This window comes from Syzygium oleosum, unplaced genomic scaffold (assembly GCF_021117445.2).
Source record: "Syzygium oleosum isolate NSW1041296 unplaced genomic scaffold, Sole_v2.1 Sole_v2.39, whole genome shotgun sequence".
Taxonomy (NCBI): domain Eukaryota; kingdom Viridiplantae; phylum Streptophyta; class Magnoliopsida; order Myrtales; family Myrtaceae; genus Syzygium; species Syzygium oleosum.
The window spans coordinates 2,667,140-2,688,771 of NW_026607523.1; the positions used below are offsets into that span (position 1 = coordinate 2,667,140).

The 21,632-nt window shown below is 40.2% G+C and overlaps 3 protein-coding genes across 3 annotated transcripts in view; 1 reads left to right on the forward strand and 2 right to left on the reverse strand.

The window, feature by feature from the left end:
• Positions 1 to 21,632, forward strand: part of LOC130135921 (uncharacterized) — a 39,458-nt gene that overhangs the window by 16,390 nt on the left and 1,436 nt on the right. The window lies entirely within an intron of this gene.
• On the reverse strand, positions 1,259 to 6,144 carry LOC115667405 (ankyrin repeat-containing protein At5g02620-like). The gene is made up of 4 exons (XM_030588986.2): positions 6,004 to 6,144; positions 5,280 to 5,819; positions 4,259 to 4,767; positions 1,259 to 2,230 (listed from the first exon to the last, which is right to left on the reverse strand). The coding sequence occupies exons 1-4, from the start codon at positions 6,095 to 6,097 to the stop codon at positions 1,553 to 1,555; spliced, it is 1,821 nt and encodes a 606-aa protein (XP_030444846.2). The 5' UTR covers positions 6,098 to 6,144; the 3' UTR covers positions 1,259 to 1,552.
• LOC115691331 (uncharacterized) lies at positions 7,977 to 12,901 on the reverse strand. Its single transcript, XM_030617928.2, has 3 exons — positions 12,262 to 12,901; positions 10,707 to 11,215; positions 7,977 to 8,654 (listed from the first exon to the last, which is right to left on the reverse strand). Exons 1-3 carry the CDS (start codon positions 12,896 to 12,898, stop codon positions 7,977 to 7,979), a joined length of 1,824 nt encoding a protein of 607 aa, XP_030473788.1. The 5' UTR covers positions 12,899 to 12,901.

A 21,632-nucleotide genomic window follows, 5' to 3' on the forward strand; every position in this document is an offset into this window, starting at 1 on the left:
TGCAAGAAATCAAGACAATCATATATTAAGAAATAGTGAAAATTCACATTAAATAAAAAAGGAACACGTGAATGCACAAGTTTCTACGTATATTTGTCATCGCAATAACTATGTCCACTAGATCCTCTATGGAACAAAAACTTACTTAGGCCATTTGTACAATGCCGTTGAATTAGAGTACTCAACAAATTGCGTCAATTGTGTACTAATTTCCTCGTAATATGCTTTTGCCCTTACCCGACGCTAGAATTTGCACCCTCTTTACCATTAATCCAATGGGAAAAATTGAGAAATATATCTAACTGATGCATTTCTGGCAGACCGAGCTTTACATCGAGGACTGGATTGGATTGAAGACCTTGGACGAAATTGGGAAAGTCAAATTCATCAATGTCTCTAGGAACCATCTCCAGATCTCTCTCGCCAACATGCAAAAACGAAAAGTACCGTGCTTGGTGGATGATGCAGCTTCAGCAAAGACCGTGACAACCGGAACTGGTTCTCGTAGTTGGACTTGGGTTCAGGTTTTGTACCGAAGACTGGTTAGGCTGTTCGGGATCGACTGCTGCTCCTCTCCTTCCATTAGGGAGTGATGCATATGTTCCACACGTGGACACGAAAGACATAGCGAAATGATTGTTTTTGACGTGAGTGGTCGATTGAATTTTTATAGGTTGTTATGGTGATACATTCTTGGCCTTGCGTACCTAATTATTTGGTGATGTTACCCACTGGATTGACTTGAACGTTCTTAGATAACAGTGAAAGATGACATTCTCATTTCTATGAAGGCTTATGAAACTTTTTGTATTATCGGAAGAGAGGGATCTTGCATCAGCCATGACTCTTGCTCTCAATAGATGCTAAAAATGTTATGGTACTTCCTGCAGTTATGCGCACCTATTCCATTAAAGAGCGAGGCACAGAAAGTCAAAGGCACGTCCCAATTATGACAACTTCATCTATATGCTAGTAAGCATCACATTCTTTGGCAAACTTTCCGTGGTGTATTAACCTCTATCCACACCTACTTGTAAAACTTACTTTTAATCATGCCCACTTAGAAAACTAGAAAGGAGTCGGTAACTTACTAATTCATTTGTCATTGGTATATTCATTACCATGTTGGTAACTTATTCACCTCTTCCTCCATTCACATGTAAAATTTAGAAGTTGTTAACTTACTAATCAATTTAACATTGGTAGATTTAGTATGGTGTCGGTAAAATTTAAAACAAGTAGGCAACTTACAAATTAATTTGATGTTGAAGAATGTTCGAGGAATTCACGGAAATTGAAGTAATGGCAATCAACGGTTAAAACAAACTAAACTCATCCATGCTACGAAGAGCTTTGTTTAAATAAGAGTACCTAAAAATCCAACACTTTCCTTGCAACCTAACGATTATCACCAAACAAATACCAACTTGGCAGTTCAAACGCAATTGCTCAGCAACTGCTAACCCTCTCGACTTTCATTTGGTTAACTGTGATGCAATCGAGTTGTACATCCTTCACATACTCGAATAGTCTCAACTTGTTAGCAGCTTTCCTAGATTATCCCATAATCAAATAGTAAGTTTCGGACGTATCTTCTGGGAGAGCTCCGTGGCAACCAGAATCCAACCTCGGGGTCAAGGAAAACACCGACGCGGTGCAAAGTCAGGAGACATCCAAACACTACAAAAAGAACGATTCCGAGCCCGGTTGTTCTGGTCAATACAACATACGTACCACAAGCAAAGGCTAGCACCAACCCGCATATCGCTACGTAAATATAACATCCTGCAGCGGCGGTGTATCTCGCCTGTTGGCGAGCGCCCCAGAAAGAAGGATCATATAGTAAAAATAATGCCAGGATGGAGAAACAGAACGCAGTAGTGTTAAATATCACAAAGGCTTTGAAAGCTGGCCTGCCAGCAAGAACTGGCATTCCTTGGTCCGGTCCGTCGTTGGAATAACCCCCGGGCATTGTGAAGGCTGCGGCAAAGGTCACTGTGGCTATGAGCACGGCCACTAGTAGTTGAAGGTCGATAAGGCTTCTTTTTGATGAATCGAAATTTTCTCGGCTGGCGATATTCATTCCTGTGGTTATAGTCACAGCTGGTTGACCCTCAACAAATTGCTTGTCTAACCTCTTCTTAACATATTCATTAACCCAGTCTTGAAAACACTGGATTCCATGAGATCCTTTCAACACCTGAAGAACTTTTCCAGCTCTGTAGCCGACCTAAAATTGTACAGAAAATATCAATTGACTAGTGGTCTTTCCCAGCGAAATACTTCCACACCCTCACTTTACACACTAAAAAATGCTAACAAATAGAACCCCCGGCAAGTCCAAAAACATTATGGAGAATTCATTCAATTCATCTCTTTTAGATAAGGTAGCAGGTAGACAAAACCAATAAATAGAGTTTTCTGGAGTAAGCAATTACAGTTTCAGGTATCGTTTGAAGTCATTTTCTCAGTTGGGGCAGGGCGCGGGTTCTCTCTTTTACCTCAAAAACCATTGGAAAGGGGCCAAAAAAGAGAAAAAGAAGGAATTTAGCTATATTGTACATGATATTTTGACTCTTTCATATGACTATGGAAGAATTGTTGCTTTAAAGTCAGAAGGTGCATATAAAATTTTGGATTGGTACCCTTTAAAGTTACCATTAATTACATCTTAAAGTTAGCCTTTGAATAGTTAACACCCATCCCTTTTTCTTTTCTTTCGTTTTTCCCTTTTACCTATCCCTATCCCAATCCTAAATGTTTTTTTTTTTGATAACCGAGGTGTCCGCGCGGCCGGCGAGCTACTAAATGTTTTGCATTGTTTTCAAGAAAAATAAGACACATAATTACTCTTGAACTATTTGAAGACACCCATGTTGCACAGATTTGAGATTTATACTTGTGGAAAAATTTTGTTTTGATGAGATAACATGATCATACAACACAATATTTAAAAACTTTACACGTTATATCTTACACAAATTATATGCATTTATCAACCAAACCATAAAATTAACTAATATTGAATATTACTCTACTAAGCGATTTGTTTGAGACTATATCTTGTTATATCAATAGTTTGTTATTGTATAACTGTTAATAAAATAAAAAAGTTTCAAACTTAAAATTCTTTTAAACTAATTTTACTATACGCAGTTAACTGTTGGCTATTAATATGATATTGTGTAATCAGATTTTAAGTGGAGCTTTTATATGTGTTAAAGGGATCTATAAAGACTTTTATTTTTAACATTTGTGTAATCATAACAATTGGCAAGATGATCATTTTGTAAAATGAAATATCTATATCACAAAGCAAATTCATAACTATGTCATAGATTAAAAGTAAAAACTTGAACAATTTTTTAGGTACAAATTTTGCTACTTTGGCAATAGTCATAGATATGGCTTAACCAATTCTTTCAATAGTCTAACAAATTTTTACATTTTACTTGGTCACTAAATCATTTTAGTTCACATATCCAATTTATAGATAAATTGGTATTTTCAAAGGAAGAAGAAGATATGACCCTATACATTTAGTTAATAATAAATAAAAGCACTATATCCCAACTCATATATATGAAAGAACCGTAAAACTTCAAATAATGAATTTAGATTTCCTGAATATTATTTCAAATTACATTTAAATTTATACTCTATGTGTATTGATGTTGATATTTTGTTATCAGAACATTAATGATAAATTAAGTGGGACCAAAAAGCCTTTTTTGGTTTAATTAATATAATAGAAAGTGTGCTAATTAATGTTAAGTGAAGTGGGAGGGAATGAAGCTTTGTTTAAATGTGGCTCAACCACAAAAAGAAAGATCTCCCTCCAAACCGTACATACGATCTTCATTGAATACGGCTTTCTACAGAATTCAAAACAAGTAAGATCAAAACCCCCTGCCTCCATCTTTCAACGGCCACTCCCCTCTTTGCTTATAAAAGAAAATACTGCCCAGCTTTCTTATTACATATAGATATATGGTAAGAAATCACTTGACCCCGAGCCCCTTTTAAATGTTGTCACTCTCAATAAAGCAATCAATGCTACTATTTGCTACAAAAATTGAAAATATAGTCAATTTGCTTAAACAATCGAATAAGCAAAACAAAGCTGACGCAAAAAGACTTCAAATTGGCTTGTTTGTTCGCACCTGAAATGATTATTACCTGGGCCACAGTTTCTAAACGATGCTAAAGCAGTTACTTTGCGAACAAATGGAGCTCTATAGTGTTCAAGCAAGCATACCTCATCGTGAGCAGCAAAAATGTCAAGGGCGGTCATATGATCCTTATTTGTGGCCAAACTGTCTACCCTCTTGTCCCGTGCAAGCATGTGTATGATGTTGTATTTTTTATGGAACGCAGCCAAATGTAGAGCCGTGTTTCCATTGATGTCTTGTTCGTTGATAAGATCCTTCAGGTTTGGCATCCCTAATACGTACTTGACTACGTTTACTCGTCCACCCACAACAGCTGCATGAAGAGCCGTTTGCCCCTTGGTGCTTATTATGTCACAAGCATCAGGACAGGATCCAATAAGCTCGTCAATGACATTGACGTGGCCTCGAAACGCTGCAATATGGAGAGCAGATTCCCCCCCTTTGTCTAAGTCGTATGCCACGGAAGTATCGTGTTGCAGGAGCAATCGAACTGCTTCGACTTCGCCAAAGCAAGCGACATAATGAAGAGGAGTCCACCCCAAATCATCTCCTTCTCTGATCACTTCTGGTCTCTTCTCCAGGATTTTCCACCAACCTTTTCAAATAAAATAGGAATATGCCATGATTTAGAAAGACATTAAGAAAAATACCACCTTAACACACTGATTTTTCCGAATGGATATATAATCTAAAACATAGCTGGCTTTTTTGAAAATCTCGTTGCTATGATACTATGTACAAACTCTAATCTTCTTTTCTTAGTCAACACACTAAGAGAAGACGAACCGGTTTGAACTTACTTAACAGTCAACGAACAAAAGGACAAAGAGAACAGCGAGAATACTACTCAAATCTTTTCAAAACATTACCCTCGTGTCTAAAGTGGTCAGGAGGCATGTCCTTGAAAATAAGTATGACCTTTCACCAAAATAAAAGTAATAAATATATAAATATATATTTGAAGGAAAAATTACTAGGATAGATGACAGCCATCACTGCTAACACGAGCACTCTCACCTAAGAGAAGCCTTGGAGGGAGGGAGGGAGGGAGGGATAGAACTTTTGTTAAAATTTGTTTCACTGAATTTAGAAACTTGTGATACTTACTGGTTGGGGGGCGAAAAATTGTCGCATGAAGAGCTGTTAATCCCTTAGGGCCCTTATGAGAGGATGACAACGAGAAAGCACCTAAAATTAGCTCAATAGTATGAGAAAGTCCTCGATTTGCTGCAAGATAAAGCGGGGACTCATCAGCAGCATTAGTAATACCACACAATTGAGGATCTTCTTCAATCAGCAACTTCACCACCCCATCATGGCCTCCTCTTACTGCATAGTGCAGCACAGTATCCTTATGCAAATTCGGCTTTCGAAGTAGCTCTTTGCACAAATCAACTTGTCCTTTTTGAACAACCCATTGCATTGACTTCGCCAGATTAGTGAACACGCGAACCGCTCCACAGCTTCCCACTTTAGCAGCAACGTGCAGGGGAGTGTCTCCTTTGTAGTTACCCTCCCAAAGAAGTGGGGGCCCTGATGGACAATGAAGGAGATCTTCGATGAAATTTACCTGCTCATACTGAGCCGCAACGTGGAGAATGTTGTTGTGCTTTGGCGTTGTTTGGTGGAAAAGATCCTCTCCATTTCCTGAAATTATTGTCATCAGGTTCTCAAAGTCTCCTAACTTTGCAGCCTCGTACACTTTAGGATGCATTCTCACTCGTCCTCCACCGCTCCCAGGACACGGAGTAGTTACGAGTGAACTTATCGATACCAGCAACGCGTTCAAATTGGGAGGAATTCTTTGACTACATTGATATTCTGGACTCACCTGCAGCTTCTTTTATTTTATTTTTCTGAACACCATGTGGTCTTCCACTTTTCGTCCAAGTCAATAACAATTCCGCACGGAAGATTTCATTCATTCGTCTTGGACAATCGGATCCCACTGAACTCAATTATTGAAAGCAATGACGATAGTTGGATCCAATTGGAAGGAGTGATCGTGCTATAAGCCTCAATCATTTTAAGCTGTCGTTTCCTGTTTTTTTTTTTTTCACTGACAAGTCCTTGACTTACTGCTTTCAGTCTTCATGGGTCTATTTCCTCGTGAGTCATGAATTCTTGTCATGTTACACGTGTGGACCCAAGCCAAGCCCGGTCTCACGCGAAGATTTTTATACGTAAACTTTTATGATTGACAGACTTAGGTAAAACTTTAGGCCAGACCATCAATTTGAGCTGCCCAATGATCGTCTCTGCTTCTATGATTTTCTAGAAATGATCGTAAATCGTACGTGTTTTCTTGTAATGTTCATAAAAAAATTACAGTAATTTATATAAATTTAAAAGATTTACGATTATTGAATGACTGACTATCTATCATATTTCTCATAAAATACTGCATGCAAAAGTGGGGACATGGAAACTACGCGGAAGAGTAACATGATAAGATAATAAAAGCTAAAAAAAGATCAAATGATGATCAAGTGCGTTGAAAGGGGCCACCACCTACTAGCCGGGCGCAAGATACTGTTCTCCATGCTGTACCCCTTCTTATCCCCACTTTTGCACCATCACATATGTGCCGCGCGCCACGTGCCCCTCAAAAAGCCCCCCCAACATTTATTTGAGCGTTCCGAGAGGAGGGGAGGATATTTCTTTGAGCTTTCGAGTACTTCCTAAGAGCACTGGAAAGCAAACTATTATGTACATGTGGATGATCCATTAATTTGTTTGGATAATATTCAAGTCAATCTGTCAGGTTTATAGAATAGTTTTAAAAAAGCCAAAATAGCATCTTCCTTTTAAGTTTCTATTCCTCCACTCGCGAATTTATATTAACACTTAAATTTTGGCTCTTACTCTTGTCATTCATGTCATAAAAAAATTAAAAATTGAAAGTGATTAGTCTCCGCCATGCTATTGGGTTTTTGTCATCTGCATTAAACACAACAGCTTATGTTAGCATTCGAATGAATCGTACGTAGTTAGAAAAAATAGGACCTGATGGTGTGTTCTCAACCCTCCCTTATCAAATAGAATCCTTAAGGCGAAAATATTCCAAGGCAATCTTGTGAAGACAAAATTAGGAATGACAAGACCAACGTCAGCATGATTCAATCAAATCAAATTGCGACTTGGTTTGCACAGAAAATGGCTTTATTGAACATCTAGAATTCAGAACTTCATTCCTTCACTAGATTATCGAAATTTGTCGTGCCCCTCATGTGCACTCCGAAGTAAGAATAGTTTTTTTAATTTTATTTTACATACATATATATTTTAAGATGTGCTGAAATTTGACTTTCACAAATTTTGGAGAGATTATGCAGAAGCCGAGCCGTCGGAGAGATTTCATCACATGGCCAATTTGGTATACTTCAATATGTCCTCAAAATTTTCATGAACTGCAATTTTATTGAATGGAAAGGAATGAACTATATTATTGATAAAGGGAAATCCTAGAAAGCAATCAAATCTTATGAAACAAATCCTAAAAAGCAGTAAATACTTCTATGCAGAGGAAAGTGCAAATAATTATATATGCCCCTTCTTTGGGCGATTCAACCTCATCCTATTATCTTGTTCCTTGTCCATGGCAAAGACGGCATCGGCTGTCGTTTAGACAACTTCATCATCTCGCAAATCATCCCATCGCAACAATTTTGCCGGCGCGAGACGTTGACAGGGTTTAAAGCAGACGGCTGACATAAAAGTGCTCGAACTGACGAAGCAAAAAGAAAATTTCCTGTGCACAAAGCCATGGAACTGTAGAACGGGCCCAACTTACTAGCAGCTTTCCTAGAGTATCCCATAGTCAAACAACAAGTTTCGTAGGTATCTTCCGGGAGGGCGACGTAGCCGATTGAAACGAGTGTGAGGGTCAAGGAAAGCACCAATAGCGTAAATAATCATGAGACACCCAAACAAGACATAAGGGATGATTCCAAGCCCGATGGTTCTGGTCAACACCACATACGTACCACAACCAAAGGCTAGCACCATCCCGAGTATCGCAGCGTAAATGCAACGTCCTGCGGTGCGGGCATATCTTGACTGTTGGCAATAGCTCAATGAAGAAGTGTCATACTGTAAGAATAATGCCAGGATGGAGAAACTGAATGCAGTAGTGTTAGATATCACAAAGGCTTTGAAACCTGCCCTGCCAGCAAGAGTCGCCATTCCAGGGTTGGGTCCGTCGCTGTTACAACCTCCCGGCATCGTGAAGGCTGCGGAGAAGGTCACTGTGGCTATCAGCCCTGCCACTAATAGTTGAAGGTCGATAAAGCCTTTCTTTGACGAATTAAAATTTTCTTGATTGACGGTATCACTTCCTGTGGTCATAGACACGGCCGGTTGACCCTCGGCAAATCGATTGTCTAACCTCTTCTTAACACGTTCAGTAACCCAGTCTTGACAAAACGGGATTCCATTTGATCCTTCCAAGAGATGATGAACTTTTGCAGCTCTGTAGCCCATCTACAAATGTACAGAATATATCAATTAACAAGTGGTCTTTCCCTGCGAAATACTGACCCTCGCTTCACACACTCAAAATCCATCTACAACAAATAGAACTCCCAGCGAATCCTAAACCAACAAATAGAGTTTCCTGGTGTAAACAATCGCAGTTCTGGAGGGGCAGAGTGCAGGTTCTCTCTTTTACCTCAAAAACTGTTTCAAGAAACGGAAGAATTTTAGCTAAATATTGTACAAACTATTCTGCTTCTTCTGTATGAATGTGGCAGGATAGTTGTTTCAAAGTTGGGAGGCGCATATAGACTTTTAGATGGGATGCTCTTGAGTTGCTGCCAATTTTACACCTTAAAGTTATCCTTTGGGTGGTTGAAACCTCAATACAAAGGGCCATTAGAAGTTCCAGATTTATTCTCCATTTTTCTTTTCTTTTTGCTTTCCTTTCCCTTCTTCTTCCCCTTTGCCTTACCCCCTAACTTTAGAGGATTTCAATCAAAAATATTTTGCATAGACAGACAATTATTTTTGAACTAGTTTGAAGACCTGCGTGTTGCATGGATTTTAAATTTATACTTATTGAAAAATTTTGTTTTGATGATATAACATGATCATCCAACAGGATAATACAAAAATAATATATATTCATCAACCAAACAACATAGTTAACTGACACTGAATGTTACTTTACTAAGTGATTTGTCTTCGACTAAACCTTCTTATTTTGTTTTTATCTACTTTATAATTTTACTATATGCATTTAACTGTTGGCTATTAATACGATATTTGGTTTTTCTTATGTAATTATATTTTAATTGGGGCTCTTATATGGGGGGATTAGCAAGATGGCTTAAGAATATAAGTATTAATTGGATCTATAAGACTTATGTTTTAACATTTTTGCAATAATAACTACTGGCAAGATAATAATATTGTAAAATGAAATTTCTATATGACAATGCAAATTCATAAATATGTTATAGATAAAAAAAAAATCGAATACAACTTTTTAGCTACAAATTTTTTTGCTACTTTTCCAATACTCATAATACTGCTAAATCAGTTTTTTTCGATAGTCTAAAAGATTTTACATTTTACTTTGCCACTAAATCATTTTTGTTCACACATGGTATTTTCAAAAGAAAAAAAGATATTATTTTACATGTTTAGCCAATGATAAATAAAAGCATTATATACCGACTCATATATATGAAAGAACCATGAATAATTCAAATTGTGAATTTAGATCTATTGACTATTATGTCAATTTATATTCAAATTAGTAAGCTATGAGAAATGATGTTGATATTTTGTTGTGGGAACATTAATGAAAGATTGTGGGAGAAAAGAACTTTTTTAATTTTTGTCTAGTTGATGTAATAGTGAGCTAATTAATGTTAAGTGAAGTGGAATGGAATGAAGCTTTGTGATAATTTGGCTCAACCCCAAAATTCAATTCTGCCCAATTTCCTTGTTATTTATACAAAGTTCAAGTCCACCCAACTTTTTTTTATTATTTAATGATAAATATGAAGTATGTAATCATTTCACTCCGAGACCCTTTTTCAAATGTGTGTCACCCTCAATAAAGCAATCTATACTATTATTTACTACGAAAATTGAAATTGTAGCCAATCGAACAAGCAAAACAAGGAATAAGTGCATCGGAAGTCCTAAAACCTGTCACAAAAGTGCAATTGAGTCCTAAAACTTTTGAAAAGTGCAATTAAGTCCTAAAACTTGTCATGAAAGTGCAATGGAGTCTTAAAACTTTCAAAAAGTGCAATTAAATCCTAAACCTTGTCGAATTTGTCCAATCAAGTCTTTCTATTGATTTCACTTTTTGAAAGTTTTAGGACTTTATTGTACTTTCATGATAAGTTTTAGGGCTTTTAATACACTTATCCCAACAAAACAAAGTTGACACAACAAGGCATCAATTGGATTGTTTGTTTGCACCTGAAACGAGTATCGTCTGGGCCACAATTTCTAAGTAATACTGGAGAAATTACTCTGCGAGTGAACAAATCGAGCTCTATATTGTTCAAGCAAGCATACCTCCTTATGAGCACAAAAAATGTCAAGGGCAGTCAAATGATCCTTGTTTGTGGCCAAACGGTGCACCCTCTTGTCTTGTGCAAGTATGTATATGACGTTGTATTTTTTATGAAGCGTAGCCATATGCAGAGGCGTATTTCCATCGGTGTCTTGCTTGTTGACAAGATCCTCCAGGTTTGGCTTCCCTAGTATGTACTTGACTACATTTACTTGTCCTTCGATAATAGCTGCATGAAGAGCCGTATGCCCTTTGACGTTTGTTATGTCACAAGCATCAGGACGGGATCTAACAAGCTCGTCAATGACATCGACGTGGCCCATAAACGCTGCAATGTGAAGGGCGGCTTCCCCCTCTTTGTCTAAGACGTACACCACAGAAGTATCATGTTGCAAGAGCAGTCGAACTACTTCGACTTTGCCATAGCAAGCCGCATAATGAAGAGGAGTCCACCCCAAATCATCTCCTTCTCTGATCACTTCTGGTCTCTTCTCCAAGATTTTCAACCAACCTTTGCAAATTAAATAGGAACATGTCATGATTTGGACTACTTTTAACATCTTGACGTAGATATTAAAATTGCATTTCATCCCTTTTAAGTGTTCCGGTTTTTGTCTGTACTAGGAACGAATATGTCAAGGTTATTCTGAAGTTTCTCTAGTGATCTTGCGCAACACATGTAGAATCTAACTACCTTCAATCTGGCATAATGCAGAAATTTGTAGAGTTTTTCTTAGTGATAAGTGAAACTGTTAGAAATTCGTAAAGTTGATTGAGAAGAAGCTTCTCCTATTTCCAGCAAGTTAGCTGCTCTGTCAAGGCTAGAATAAGATTTCAATATCGAATGAGACTTAGCACCTTCTACAATTTCAATGGTAAAATCATTGCACCCCCGGTTTTTCAAGTCGTCATAATTTACCCTCGAGGGTTAAAAGATTTTGCATGAATACCCTGATGTTTTGGAAATACACTGCAATGTGCCCTGTCAAATTGATAACTCAAAAGCAAATAAATCATACGGAGAAAATGTCGAAACAAAGAAGAACACACATTGCACTGGATGAGAGAGAAAAGGGAAGTGGTCGCCGTGTGAAGGTGATGGTGGTCGCTGCCGCTTCCATCGTAAGCGGGGTTGATGATGATGCCGGTGGAATTCGAAGAAAAGTGGTAAAAATCAGAAAAAAAGGAAGAGAACAGGATCTAGACAAACGAATATAAAGAAATTAGTATGTGCAAAAAGTACTTTCTAAAAACAGCGATTTTGCCAAATGGATACTAAATCCAAAATGCAGTCAGCTCATTTGAAAATCCTGTTCCTATGATACTCTGTAGAAACTCTAATATTCTTTTCTTAGTCCGCGTACTATGAGAAGACGGAGCGATTTGAACTTATTAATAGTCAAAGAATAAAACAATAAAGAGAATGTAACGAGAATAACAGCAAGAATCTTTTCGAAATATAACCCTCGTATTTAACTGGTCAGGAGGCATGTCCTTGGGAAAAAGTATGACCTTTCACCGAAAAAAAAGTAAGGCTTAGAATCTTGTGATACTTACTGGTTCTTGAGCGATCGAGTATGACATGCAGAGCTGTCAAACCCTTAGGGCCCTTATGAGAGGATGACAACGAGAAAGCACCTAAAATCAGCCCAGTGATACGAGAAAGTCCTCGATCTACTGCAAGATAAAGCGGGGATTCGTCAGCAGCATTAGTTATATTGCACAGTTGTGGATCTTCTTCAATCAGCAACTGCACCACCGAATGATGGCCTCCTCTTACTGCATAGTGTAGAGCTGTATCCTTATATGAATTCGGCTTTCGAAGTAGCTCTTTGCATGTGTCAACTTGTCCGTTTTCAACAACCCAATGAAGTGATTTCGTCATATTAGTGAAAACTCGAACTGCTTCGCAAATGCCTACTTTAGCAGCTATGTGTAGGGGAGTGTCTCCTTTTTTGTTACCCTGCCAAAGAAGGAACGGTCCTAATGGACATTGAAGAAGATCTTTAATCAACTTTACCTGCTTGTATTGAGCTGCAACGTGAAGAATGTTGTTCTCCTCTGGCGTTGTTTGGTGCAAAAGGTCCTCCTCTGGCGTTGTTTGGTGCAAAAGGTCCTCTTCATTTCCTGAAATTATTCTCTTCAAGTGATCAAAATCTCCTGACTTTGCAGCCTCATACACTTCAGGATGCATTCTCACTCTCTCTGCCAATAGTTGCAAGTAAACTTATAAATATAAGCAATGAGTTCAAGTGGAAGGAATTACTTTGAGCTTTATAGGGAGGAAATTGGAGAAAAATTTATTTGAGCCTTTTTCAAAGGGACTGGTCTAAAGAGGATGACGGAGAAGAAACTTCTTTGAGCTTTTCAAGGGTATTGGAAAGGAGATTATCATATGCAAGTCTATAGTCCCTCAATGATCCAGATAAAATCTAAGTCAATTGATCAGATTTAAAAAATAGTTTTTTAAAAAGCGACATCGGGTTGTTGTGCCGCCCGCCAATCTATTATATGGACGTGGGGCGACTCTTGTTGAATGGAAAAAAGAAGTACAAAACAAAAAAGAGACACATTTTTCCAGTCTCCCTCAGCTTCTTTTCCAAGTTTGACTTTCGAACCATCTACAATAAAAAAAGACTAACGGCCGGGTCTCCCCTCAGCTTTTTTGTTTATGTAATATTTTGACTCTGGGACCATCTGGTCTTCCCTTTAAACTTGTACAATCTTCCCCCCTATGGGTAGGTAGCAATGAGGACCATCTTCAATAGTTCTTCAGCCAAGTGAATATTCTGAGGAACCTTCAAGGATGGTATCATCCGGATAGGGAACTTCTAAGGAATCAATAATATTCGAGGACTGATATTGTACTCTTAATAGTGTTCGAAAGGGAGGTGATTGGAGCGAGAGCAAAAAAAGTAAAAGGAGGTTGTTGAAAGAAATTTCTTTGGAATTTTCAAGAGGACTGACCTAATGAGAAGATTGTCAGGGACAAAATTTCTTTGAGCTTTCCAATATGACTGAACTAAAGTGAGGATGTCTTTCCAATGAAATTTCTTTGAGCTTTCCAAGAGGACTGGATCCAAGGGAGGATGTTCTTCGCAAAAGGACCGGACTAAAATGGAGCATGTTGGGGAGAAAATTTTTTGAGCTTTTGAAGAATACTAGACTATAGCATGTTGGAAGAAATTTCTTTAGAATTTTCAAGAGGACTAAACTAAAGAGAAGATGTCAGGGACAAAATTTCTTGAAGCTTTCCAATATGACTAAACTAAAATGAGGATGTCTTTCCAATAGAACTTCTTTGAGCTTTCCAAAATCTCACACTTTGATCGAGAAATTTTTTTTGAGCTTTCCAAGATGACTGGACTGAAGAGAGGATGTTGGAGAGAAAATTTCTTGGAGCTTTCCAAGAGAACTAAATTAAAGGGAGGAGGTTGGGGAGGAAATTTCTTTAAGTTTTATGAGAGGACTTCTTTAAGCTTTCCAAAGGTCCGGGCTAAAGAAATGTTTATGGGGAGCAAAATTTCCTTTTGAGCTTTCGAAGTGGTCTTTTTTTAGCTTTCCAAAGGAATGATGATGGGGAGGAAATTCCTTTTTGAGTTTTCGAAGTGGACATTTTTTTAGCTTTTCAAAAGAACTGAACTAAAAGGATGATGTCGGGAAGGAAGTTTTTTTGAGTTTCTCTAGGGTACCAAAAAGTAGATAATTATATGCATACGGATGGTTCATCGATATTCAGATAAAATGTGATTTTACTAGGTTTGGGGAATAGTTTCCAAGAAGCCATCTTGGCCTATTCCTTTGATTTTTTCTGTTCTCCCAAATGCAAATTTCAAATAAGAAAGTGGGGCGAATCTGGCCGAAAGGAAGATGGACAAGTACGGAAAAAAAAATCAACGGCCAGGCATCTCCTACATCTTCTTATTTTATTTTGACTTTTGTGACAAGTGACCATCCTATGGAACCTTCAAGGATGGCGTCATCCAGATGGGAAAATTGTAATGTGTCAACATTCAACAGCTTATACTTATCCAACTAGCTCATTTTGTCAATTATTATAATATAAAGATAGAGAACTAATGGTGTGATTGAAGTGAGCAAAAAATGTGAAAAGACGGAGAGATGACATCATACATGAATGACATATTTACAAGCAAATGCTTGGATTTTGTATAACCATCGTCAATTCTTCTAAAAGTTTAAATCGTTAAATAAAGGCATGATTTGACATTTAAATATTCTAACACAAATGACCTATCCTCAGTTCACTTTACTCCCTTAAAGATGCCTTACATCAATCTGCTGTGAACAAATTTCCTAGACTACCATAAATAGGTAATAAGCAGCATAGATTCGCATGTAAAGAAGAATGATAGCTTAACCCCCAAGCTCATATAATTTACACTCATTCTGTGTATTAAGATGATCATGTTTTAAGAAATGGTTAAATTCACATTAAATCAAAAAGAAGAAAAAACAATATAACACGCTAATGCACAAGTTTCAATATATATATATTTGTCATTGCAATTTACTTTGTCTGCGTGGAATGAAAACTTACCACAAGGCATTTCTACAATGCCGTTGAATTAGAAAACACCACAGATTGTTTCGGTCGTGAAGTAATTTCTGTGAAGGATTGGTAGGGGAAAACTTAGCGCAGTGTGCGCAAGACGTTTGTGACCGTCGTTTTCTTCACGTCCGTTCCTTTTTGGACAAGCTCACGTGCACCAAACACATTCATGCCCACACCGGGTTCCGAGAAATGCAAAAAATAATTAAATAGAGCAGCACGAGGCACTATAACTCTAAAGTAAAGGCTGGCCAGTTCCTCATCATTTTGTGAATGAGCATGTGATCGACTTGACCGATCAAAATGATACGGAATCTATGTCCATTGATGGAAATACTTTTAAATATATTCAAGACAATTAGGAACAACTCCATCTGGTTCGCGCACTAGATTATCTACTCGGTGCATGATTCATCTTTTTTGCACTTAGAGCTACTTTTCCGCCCGATCACTCCTCTCCATTTGTCTCTCGATCTACATGCTTCTTTGGCAAACCTTTCAACCAAGAAATTAAGATACATGATCAGGGAAAGGATTCTCATCTCAAAGCAAATGATAGTAGTCATGAGGCATACCTTTTCTGCATCAGCAAGAAAACATCAGGCGCTGGTCGTCCTTACAAATTCAACCTGCTACTTTCACACCTCCAACAGCCTGTGCTAGAGAAAAGGGAAATACAAAAAGCTTTGGGCCCATTCTCATCTCCTCGGGTCTCTAAGCTACAGCTGAGCCTCCCCAGGGCCAAGATAAAAAGCTGGGCTTTCTTTGGGCCTCTGCAGAGCAAGAACCTGTCCTTGTTCTACTCGACTCTCCAATTACCAACTTTGATACTGTCCTACATGGTGGAATTGAATCCAGTTCAGGGAAGACTGCCATCTTAAGAAGTCCATAGATGTTTCCAAGTCTAATCACCCTTCAAAGAGAAAGTGCGTAGACTCCAATAGTGAATCTTCTCTTCCTTCCCTTAAAGACAAACCTCAGGATAGCGGAGCATTGGGCGCTATCTTTAGACGACCAGCAATATTTTTCTTGACCAACCTCTTAAAGATGAAGTTTAAAATGTTGTTTTTCAATTAGGTCCATTGAAAGCCCCCAAGACCGAATGAAGCACCAACCATCTTTTATGTAAAATGTTGCGATATTGTTGGACTGATGTAGTCTGTATCCTTTTTGTCATCAGATTTCTTGCTTCATGAAACGAATCACGCATTTTATTTCCTTAAAACACTCCTAATCCTCAACCTATCTTTGATTTTCGAGCTATCGGTGTTTGCAATGTTACTTATAAAATAATCTCAAAGATTTTGGGCAACTGACAAAGACTTGTCCCACGTTCTCTGATTTCTTGCTATTAAGGAGCTGTTGTGCCAAGTAGAGTCATTTATAAAAATCTAGTTTTAGAAATTTCGAAAAAGAGAAAAAAGTCATCATCTTTTGCTACACTTAAAACTTGACATGAGCAAAGCCTTCGACAGATTAAACAGGACTTGTCCTTGGTAAGTTGGGCTTTAGGTGTGGTCGTTGCCAACTTCAATTGGCAATGTGTCTCTTGTGATAAATGGCTTCGCCCTCGCACCCTTTCAAGCCTTTCTACGGTCTGCTACAAGGCGGTCTTCTCTCATGTCATCTGCTAATATCCTGCGCCGAGGCCCTTTCGGCTTCTCTAATATATCTGCAGTCATACAATGTCCTCATCTTTTCATTGCAGATTTACCGTATTTCATTCGTCAGTTGCCATGCGTACATACTGAGCCCACTCTGACTTCAACAATCTCTCTTTTTCGTCTGTTCAAAGCTCCCTTACCCTCTCTCTCTTCCTCCTAACTACGGTGAAACCGCACCGCACACTTCTACTTCCGCGGCTCACCAGACCCAGGAAGCCAAAGCCGGAGAGAGATAGTGGCCACCATCACCACCACCGGCGACGTAGCCTCTGGCGGGGACCCAAATATAGCATGGAACCAGCCCCAACAGAGGTTCGACACGGAGGACAAGAAGGCTTGCCCCCAGTATGCGCTCCGACACGGTGGCAGAGTGATGGTAATCGTCCACACCTCGTTCCCTTGGCCTGGGCTCGGCTTCCCACCTTGCGTCTCCGCATTCCAACACGCCGAGCCCCACTCCGTGTCCGTTATCCCCACTTGCTCTTACGTCTCGATCGATTTTCGAAACCCTTTGTCCTCTTACTCTGATGAAGGAGCTGAGTTTTTGTTGTTTCTTTGGTGTTGCTTAGGCTAGAAAGATAACCATTCTGTTGGAACAGAAATCCATTTGGTAATATAATTTTTCTTTTAATTTTAGAAATAGATTTGGAATAGAAATGAGAAGTAAAAATTTTATACTTTTTTATTTCTAGAACAAAAATGAGAAATAAAAATTCTTCTTATCGCTCGCTCTCGTTACTAGTCGGTTGCCCACCCACCGCCCATCGCTGTCCACTTGCCAGCCACCGCCCGCCTCCCACCTCCTGTCACCGCCCTCCTCCCGCCGCCACCCATTGTGGGTAGCCACTCACCGTCCACAGGCCACTGTCTCCTGCCGCTGGCCGTCGCCCGCCTCCCACGGCTGCCCGACGCTGGCCGCCTCCAGCCATCGTCCTCCGCACTGGCCGCGTCGCCGTCCGCCGCCGCCTCCCCCCACCGTCCGCTGTCCGTCATTTGCTGCCACCGTCCGCTGCCCGCTGCCGCCATTCGCCTGCCGTCCACCCGCCGGCCACTCGAGAGAGAGAAATTTTGTGCCGTTATCAAATAAAATTTTATTTCGGGAACAAAATTTTGTGTCGTTATCAAACGTGTATTTTGCTCAGAAATTCATCCATGAAACAGAAATAGAAAATCTGGCCAGAAATTGATTTTTAAAACAGAATAGTTGTCATTTGCGCCCTTAGTAGTGATAGGAAGAAATGAAGCAATTTAATTTTCTGGAATACCATAGGGATTCGGAGAAAGACGATGGAAAAGAAATTGAGAGGAGAGAGAGAGAGTAAGGGGGGCAGTGAAGATACGAAAAAGAGTCAGAGTGGGGCCCAGTGTGTACACATGGCAACTAATGAGTGGACCACTGTAAATCCTACGTGGCACTAGTTAAGCACCCAATATTTTCTTGACCGTAGAGTGGAGAAGGGGGAGATGGGGAGTTCGAATCCCCACCTTCGCAGGGGGGGTGGGGGTGGGGCCGCGTAGTTTAAGATGTGGGTTTCGACGCCCACGCTCTGCAAGAGGCGGGGCACAAATCTGAATGTGTATCGTGAGTGAGAGATAGAGTAGGACCGACCAAAAAAAAAAAAGAGTGGAGACTCTGCTCCCACGATGGATTTTTAGAGAAGTCATCTCCTTTAGCCTTCACTTGAATTTAATAATGAAAAAGTTCAAGTAAGTTTGTAACAGATTATCTTTTGTGGTACACTTGAATTTCCTAATGACCACAATCACGATCATGACCATTGGAAAATGGAGAACTTTGGATGGAGCTTGGTACTTCTCTCATTTTTCCTTCTTTACTAGTTGGAAATCTTTTTTGATTGTAGCAAATATTATCCTACATTGCAGATGTGAAACAATGTGATGTCACAAATTAAATAAGCCGCCGAGCTTGCTAAGTTCTTTCTTGCTACAGCCGTACCTGATATAATTGATCAATTTGCTAACCTACCTTCTTGATGTTGTGGTCCTTTCTGTTGTTATTGGCATAGGAACAAAGTTTCCTACTGCTTTAACTAGCAAAGAGAGACATTTTACTATGTACTCTCACCTGGATTGAAATTTGCAATGTAATTGATGGAAGGAAGTGCAGATGGTGAAAGAGACAAAAGGGTTTGTGATAGTACAATACCATATCATGTCACATTTAGAATTTCTAATGAAAAGTAAAACGTTAATCAATCTGCGGAAAAGAAAAATCAGTCTCTTCTTTTTAAATGGTGACCGTCCAATCCAAGTAAATGCGGGAAAATAGGAGAAGAGAGGAAGAAAGAAAAGAACAAAGTTATGCTTGCTTTCCACTAGTGTATTTTTTGAACAGGTGGACAATAAATGAGGTTTGTTTCCGTGGTTCTGTTTCTTTCCTTTGACACCAACTACCTCCTTGAAATTTTTTGGGAAAATTATCAAAACAGTTATAAACTTATTACAATTGTACCAATTCAGTCTTAAACTTTTTATATTTGTGTCAATTTAGTCAATTTGACCAATTTTGGCTGGCCGGTATTGACGTGGACATCGACCGTCCGGCTAATGCTGACGTGACAATTTTTTAAATATTTTTTGTTCGTATTTTTATTTTTTCTTTTCTTTCTCTTTTTCTTTTCTTTTCCCATTTTTTATTCTTTTTCTTTCCCTTTTTTTCTCCCCCTTAATCTTCAACCTTTGGCTGACGAAGTCTGCTCCGCTGACCTACAAGGAAAGATTTGCTAGCTTGCAGAACCTAGTCCTTATTATGGTTAGTTTTGCATAGGCTCAATTCCCTAAAAAACCCCTAACTTTAGCTTTTGTCCCAATTATATCCCAAACTTTTTTTTGTCTCATAAAAAACCTCAAACTTTTACTTTTGTCCCAAATCTACCCCGTTTACTATTCATCCAATTTTTTAATATTATTTTCATTTTTTCGAATTTTTTTTCTTTTTTCTTTTCTTTTCTTTTTTTTTTTTGTTTCACCTTCAACCTCCGGCCGGTCGCCGGTCCGGCGGCCGGAGGCGAGGACCGGCAAGGTCGGCCCGCCGGGGTACTGGGCGAGGCCGACCTCGCCATCGGCCCCCGCCGGCCGCCGGCGAGGTCGGCCTCGCCCGAAGAACGGCGAGGTTCGGCCTCGGCCGACCTCGCCATTGTCGGCGGGGCCGATGGCGAGGTCGGCCTCGCCAGTTCTTCCGGGCGAGCCGAGCGCCGCCAGTGCCGCCGGCGGCGACCCTCACCCGGATCCGGGCGAGGCTCGGCCCCGCCGGCCGCCGGCGAGGTCGGCCTCGCCCGGCAAGAGGGCGAGGCCGAGCCTCGCCAGATCCGCGAGGCTCGGCCCGCCGCCGGCCGGGCGAGGTCGGCCGAGCCCAAAGAACGGCGAGGTTCGGCCTCGGCCGACCTCGCCATTGCCGCGGGGGGCCGACGGCGAGGGTCGGCCTCGCCGTTCCGGGCGAGGCCGAGCGTCGCCCACCGCCGGCGGGCGAGACCCTCACGAGATCTGGCGAGGCTCGGCCCCCGGCCGCCGGCGAGTCGGCCTCGCCCGGCAAGGGCGAGGCCGAGCCTCGCCCGGATCTAGCGAGGCTCGGCCTCGCCGGCGGTGGCGAGGTCGGCCTCGCCCGGCAACGACGAGGTTCGGCCTCGGCCGACCTCGCCAGCAACGGCGAGGCCGACCTCGCCAGTGCCGGTGGGCCGAGCCTCGCCGGATCTCAGTGAGGCTCGGCCCGCCGGCCGCCGGCGAGGTCGGCCTCGCCCGGCAAGAACGGCGAGGCCGAGCCTCGCCACGGCCCGGGGGGCCGACCTCGCCCGCCCTCGCCTACGGCCTGTCGCCGGACCGCGACCGGCCGGAGGTTGAAGGTGAAAAAAAAAGAAAAGAAAAGAAAAAAAGAAAAAATTCGAAAAAATGAAAATAATATTAAAAAATTGGATGAATAGTAAACGGGGTAGATTTGGGACAAAAGTAAAAGTTTGGGGTTTTTTATGAGACAAAAAAAAGTTTGGGATATAATTGGGACAAAGGCTAAAATTGGGGGTTTTTTAGGGAATTGGGCCGTTTTGCATATGCTGTGGATTTTGAACTCATCTTTTCGGCTTCGTGATGCTAACTCTTTTTAGTTCCCTCTAGTTTGAACAAGACACTTGGTTAATACCAAAGGAAACATCGTGGTTCGGATACCATTCAAATGGAACTTTTGATACTATTTTGCCTGCACATGAGGTAATTGCTATGTTGCTTGGACGCATGATTAATATTTAGCAGTTCGTCATTGAATTACGATTTGTTGGGCTTTTTTCCCTCATCAAGAAACCTTCCAAATCTTGATGACAAATGAGATTAAAGTTTCTAAATCACCTTAGCAGTAGTACCTTGAATGCAGTTATCAGTGTCTTTAGCCACGAGAAGCTAGGTAAACTTTGGGTGATAGTGATGGCCACTGTCAAGCAATGGTAAAGTACTTATGCTAGATCAGGATAAAATCCCTGGTAACATTAATATTGACTTGGAATTAACTGTTTTTTTTTTACCTTGTAAGGTCAACCAAGAAATAGAACAGAGTACAAGTGGAAACATTTTCTAAGCCTTACATATGAATGATTAACTATGTTGAAAGTGATACTGAGGATTATGAAAGCATTAACTTTACCGAGCTCTTCCTCTACAACCTTATGGCGTTGGAGGTGTATATC

Bases quoted from the DNA above. Each gene is read 5' to 3' on its own strand.
- LOC115667405 (XM_030588986.2), bottom strand. From the start codon at position 6,097: ATGAATGAAATCTTCCGTGCGGAATTGTTATTGACTTGGACGAAAAGT. The intron at 5,820-6,003 runs GTGAGTCCAGAA...CAATAATTTCAG, and splicing joins TAAAATAAAAGAAGCTGCAG to GAAATGGAGAGGATCTTTTC. The intron at 2,231-4,258 runs GTATGCTTGCTT...GTACAATTTTAG, and splicing joins TTTTTGCTGCTCACGATGAG to GTCGGCTACAGAGCTGGAAA.
- LOC115691331 (XM_030617928.2), bottom strand. From the start codon at position 12,898: ATGCATCCTGAAGTGTATGAGGCTGCAAAGTCAGGAGATTTTGATCAC. The intron at 11,216-12,261 runs GTAAGTATCACA...TAATTTGCAAAG, and splicing joins ACTCGATCGCTCAAGAACCA to GTTGGTTGAAAATCTTGGAG. The intron at 8,655-10,706 runs GTATGCTTGCTT...GTACATTTGTAG, and splicing joins TTTTTTGTGCTCATAAGGAG to ATGGGCTACAGAGCTGCAAA.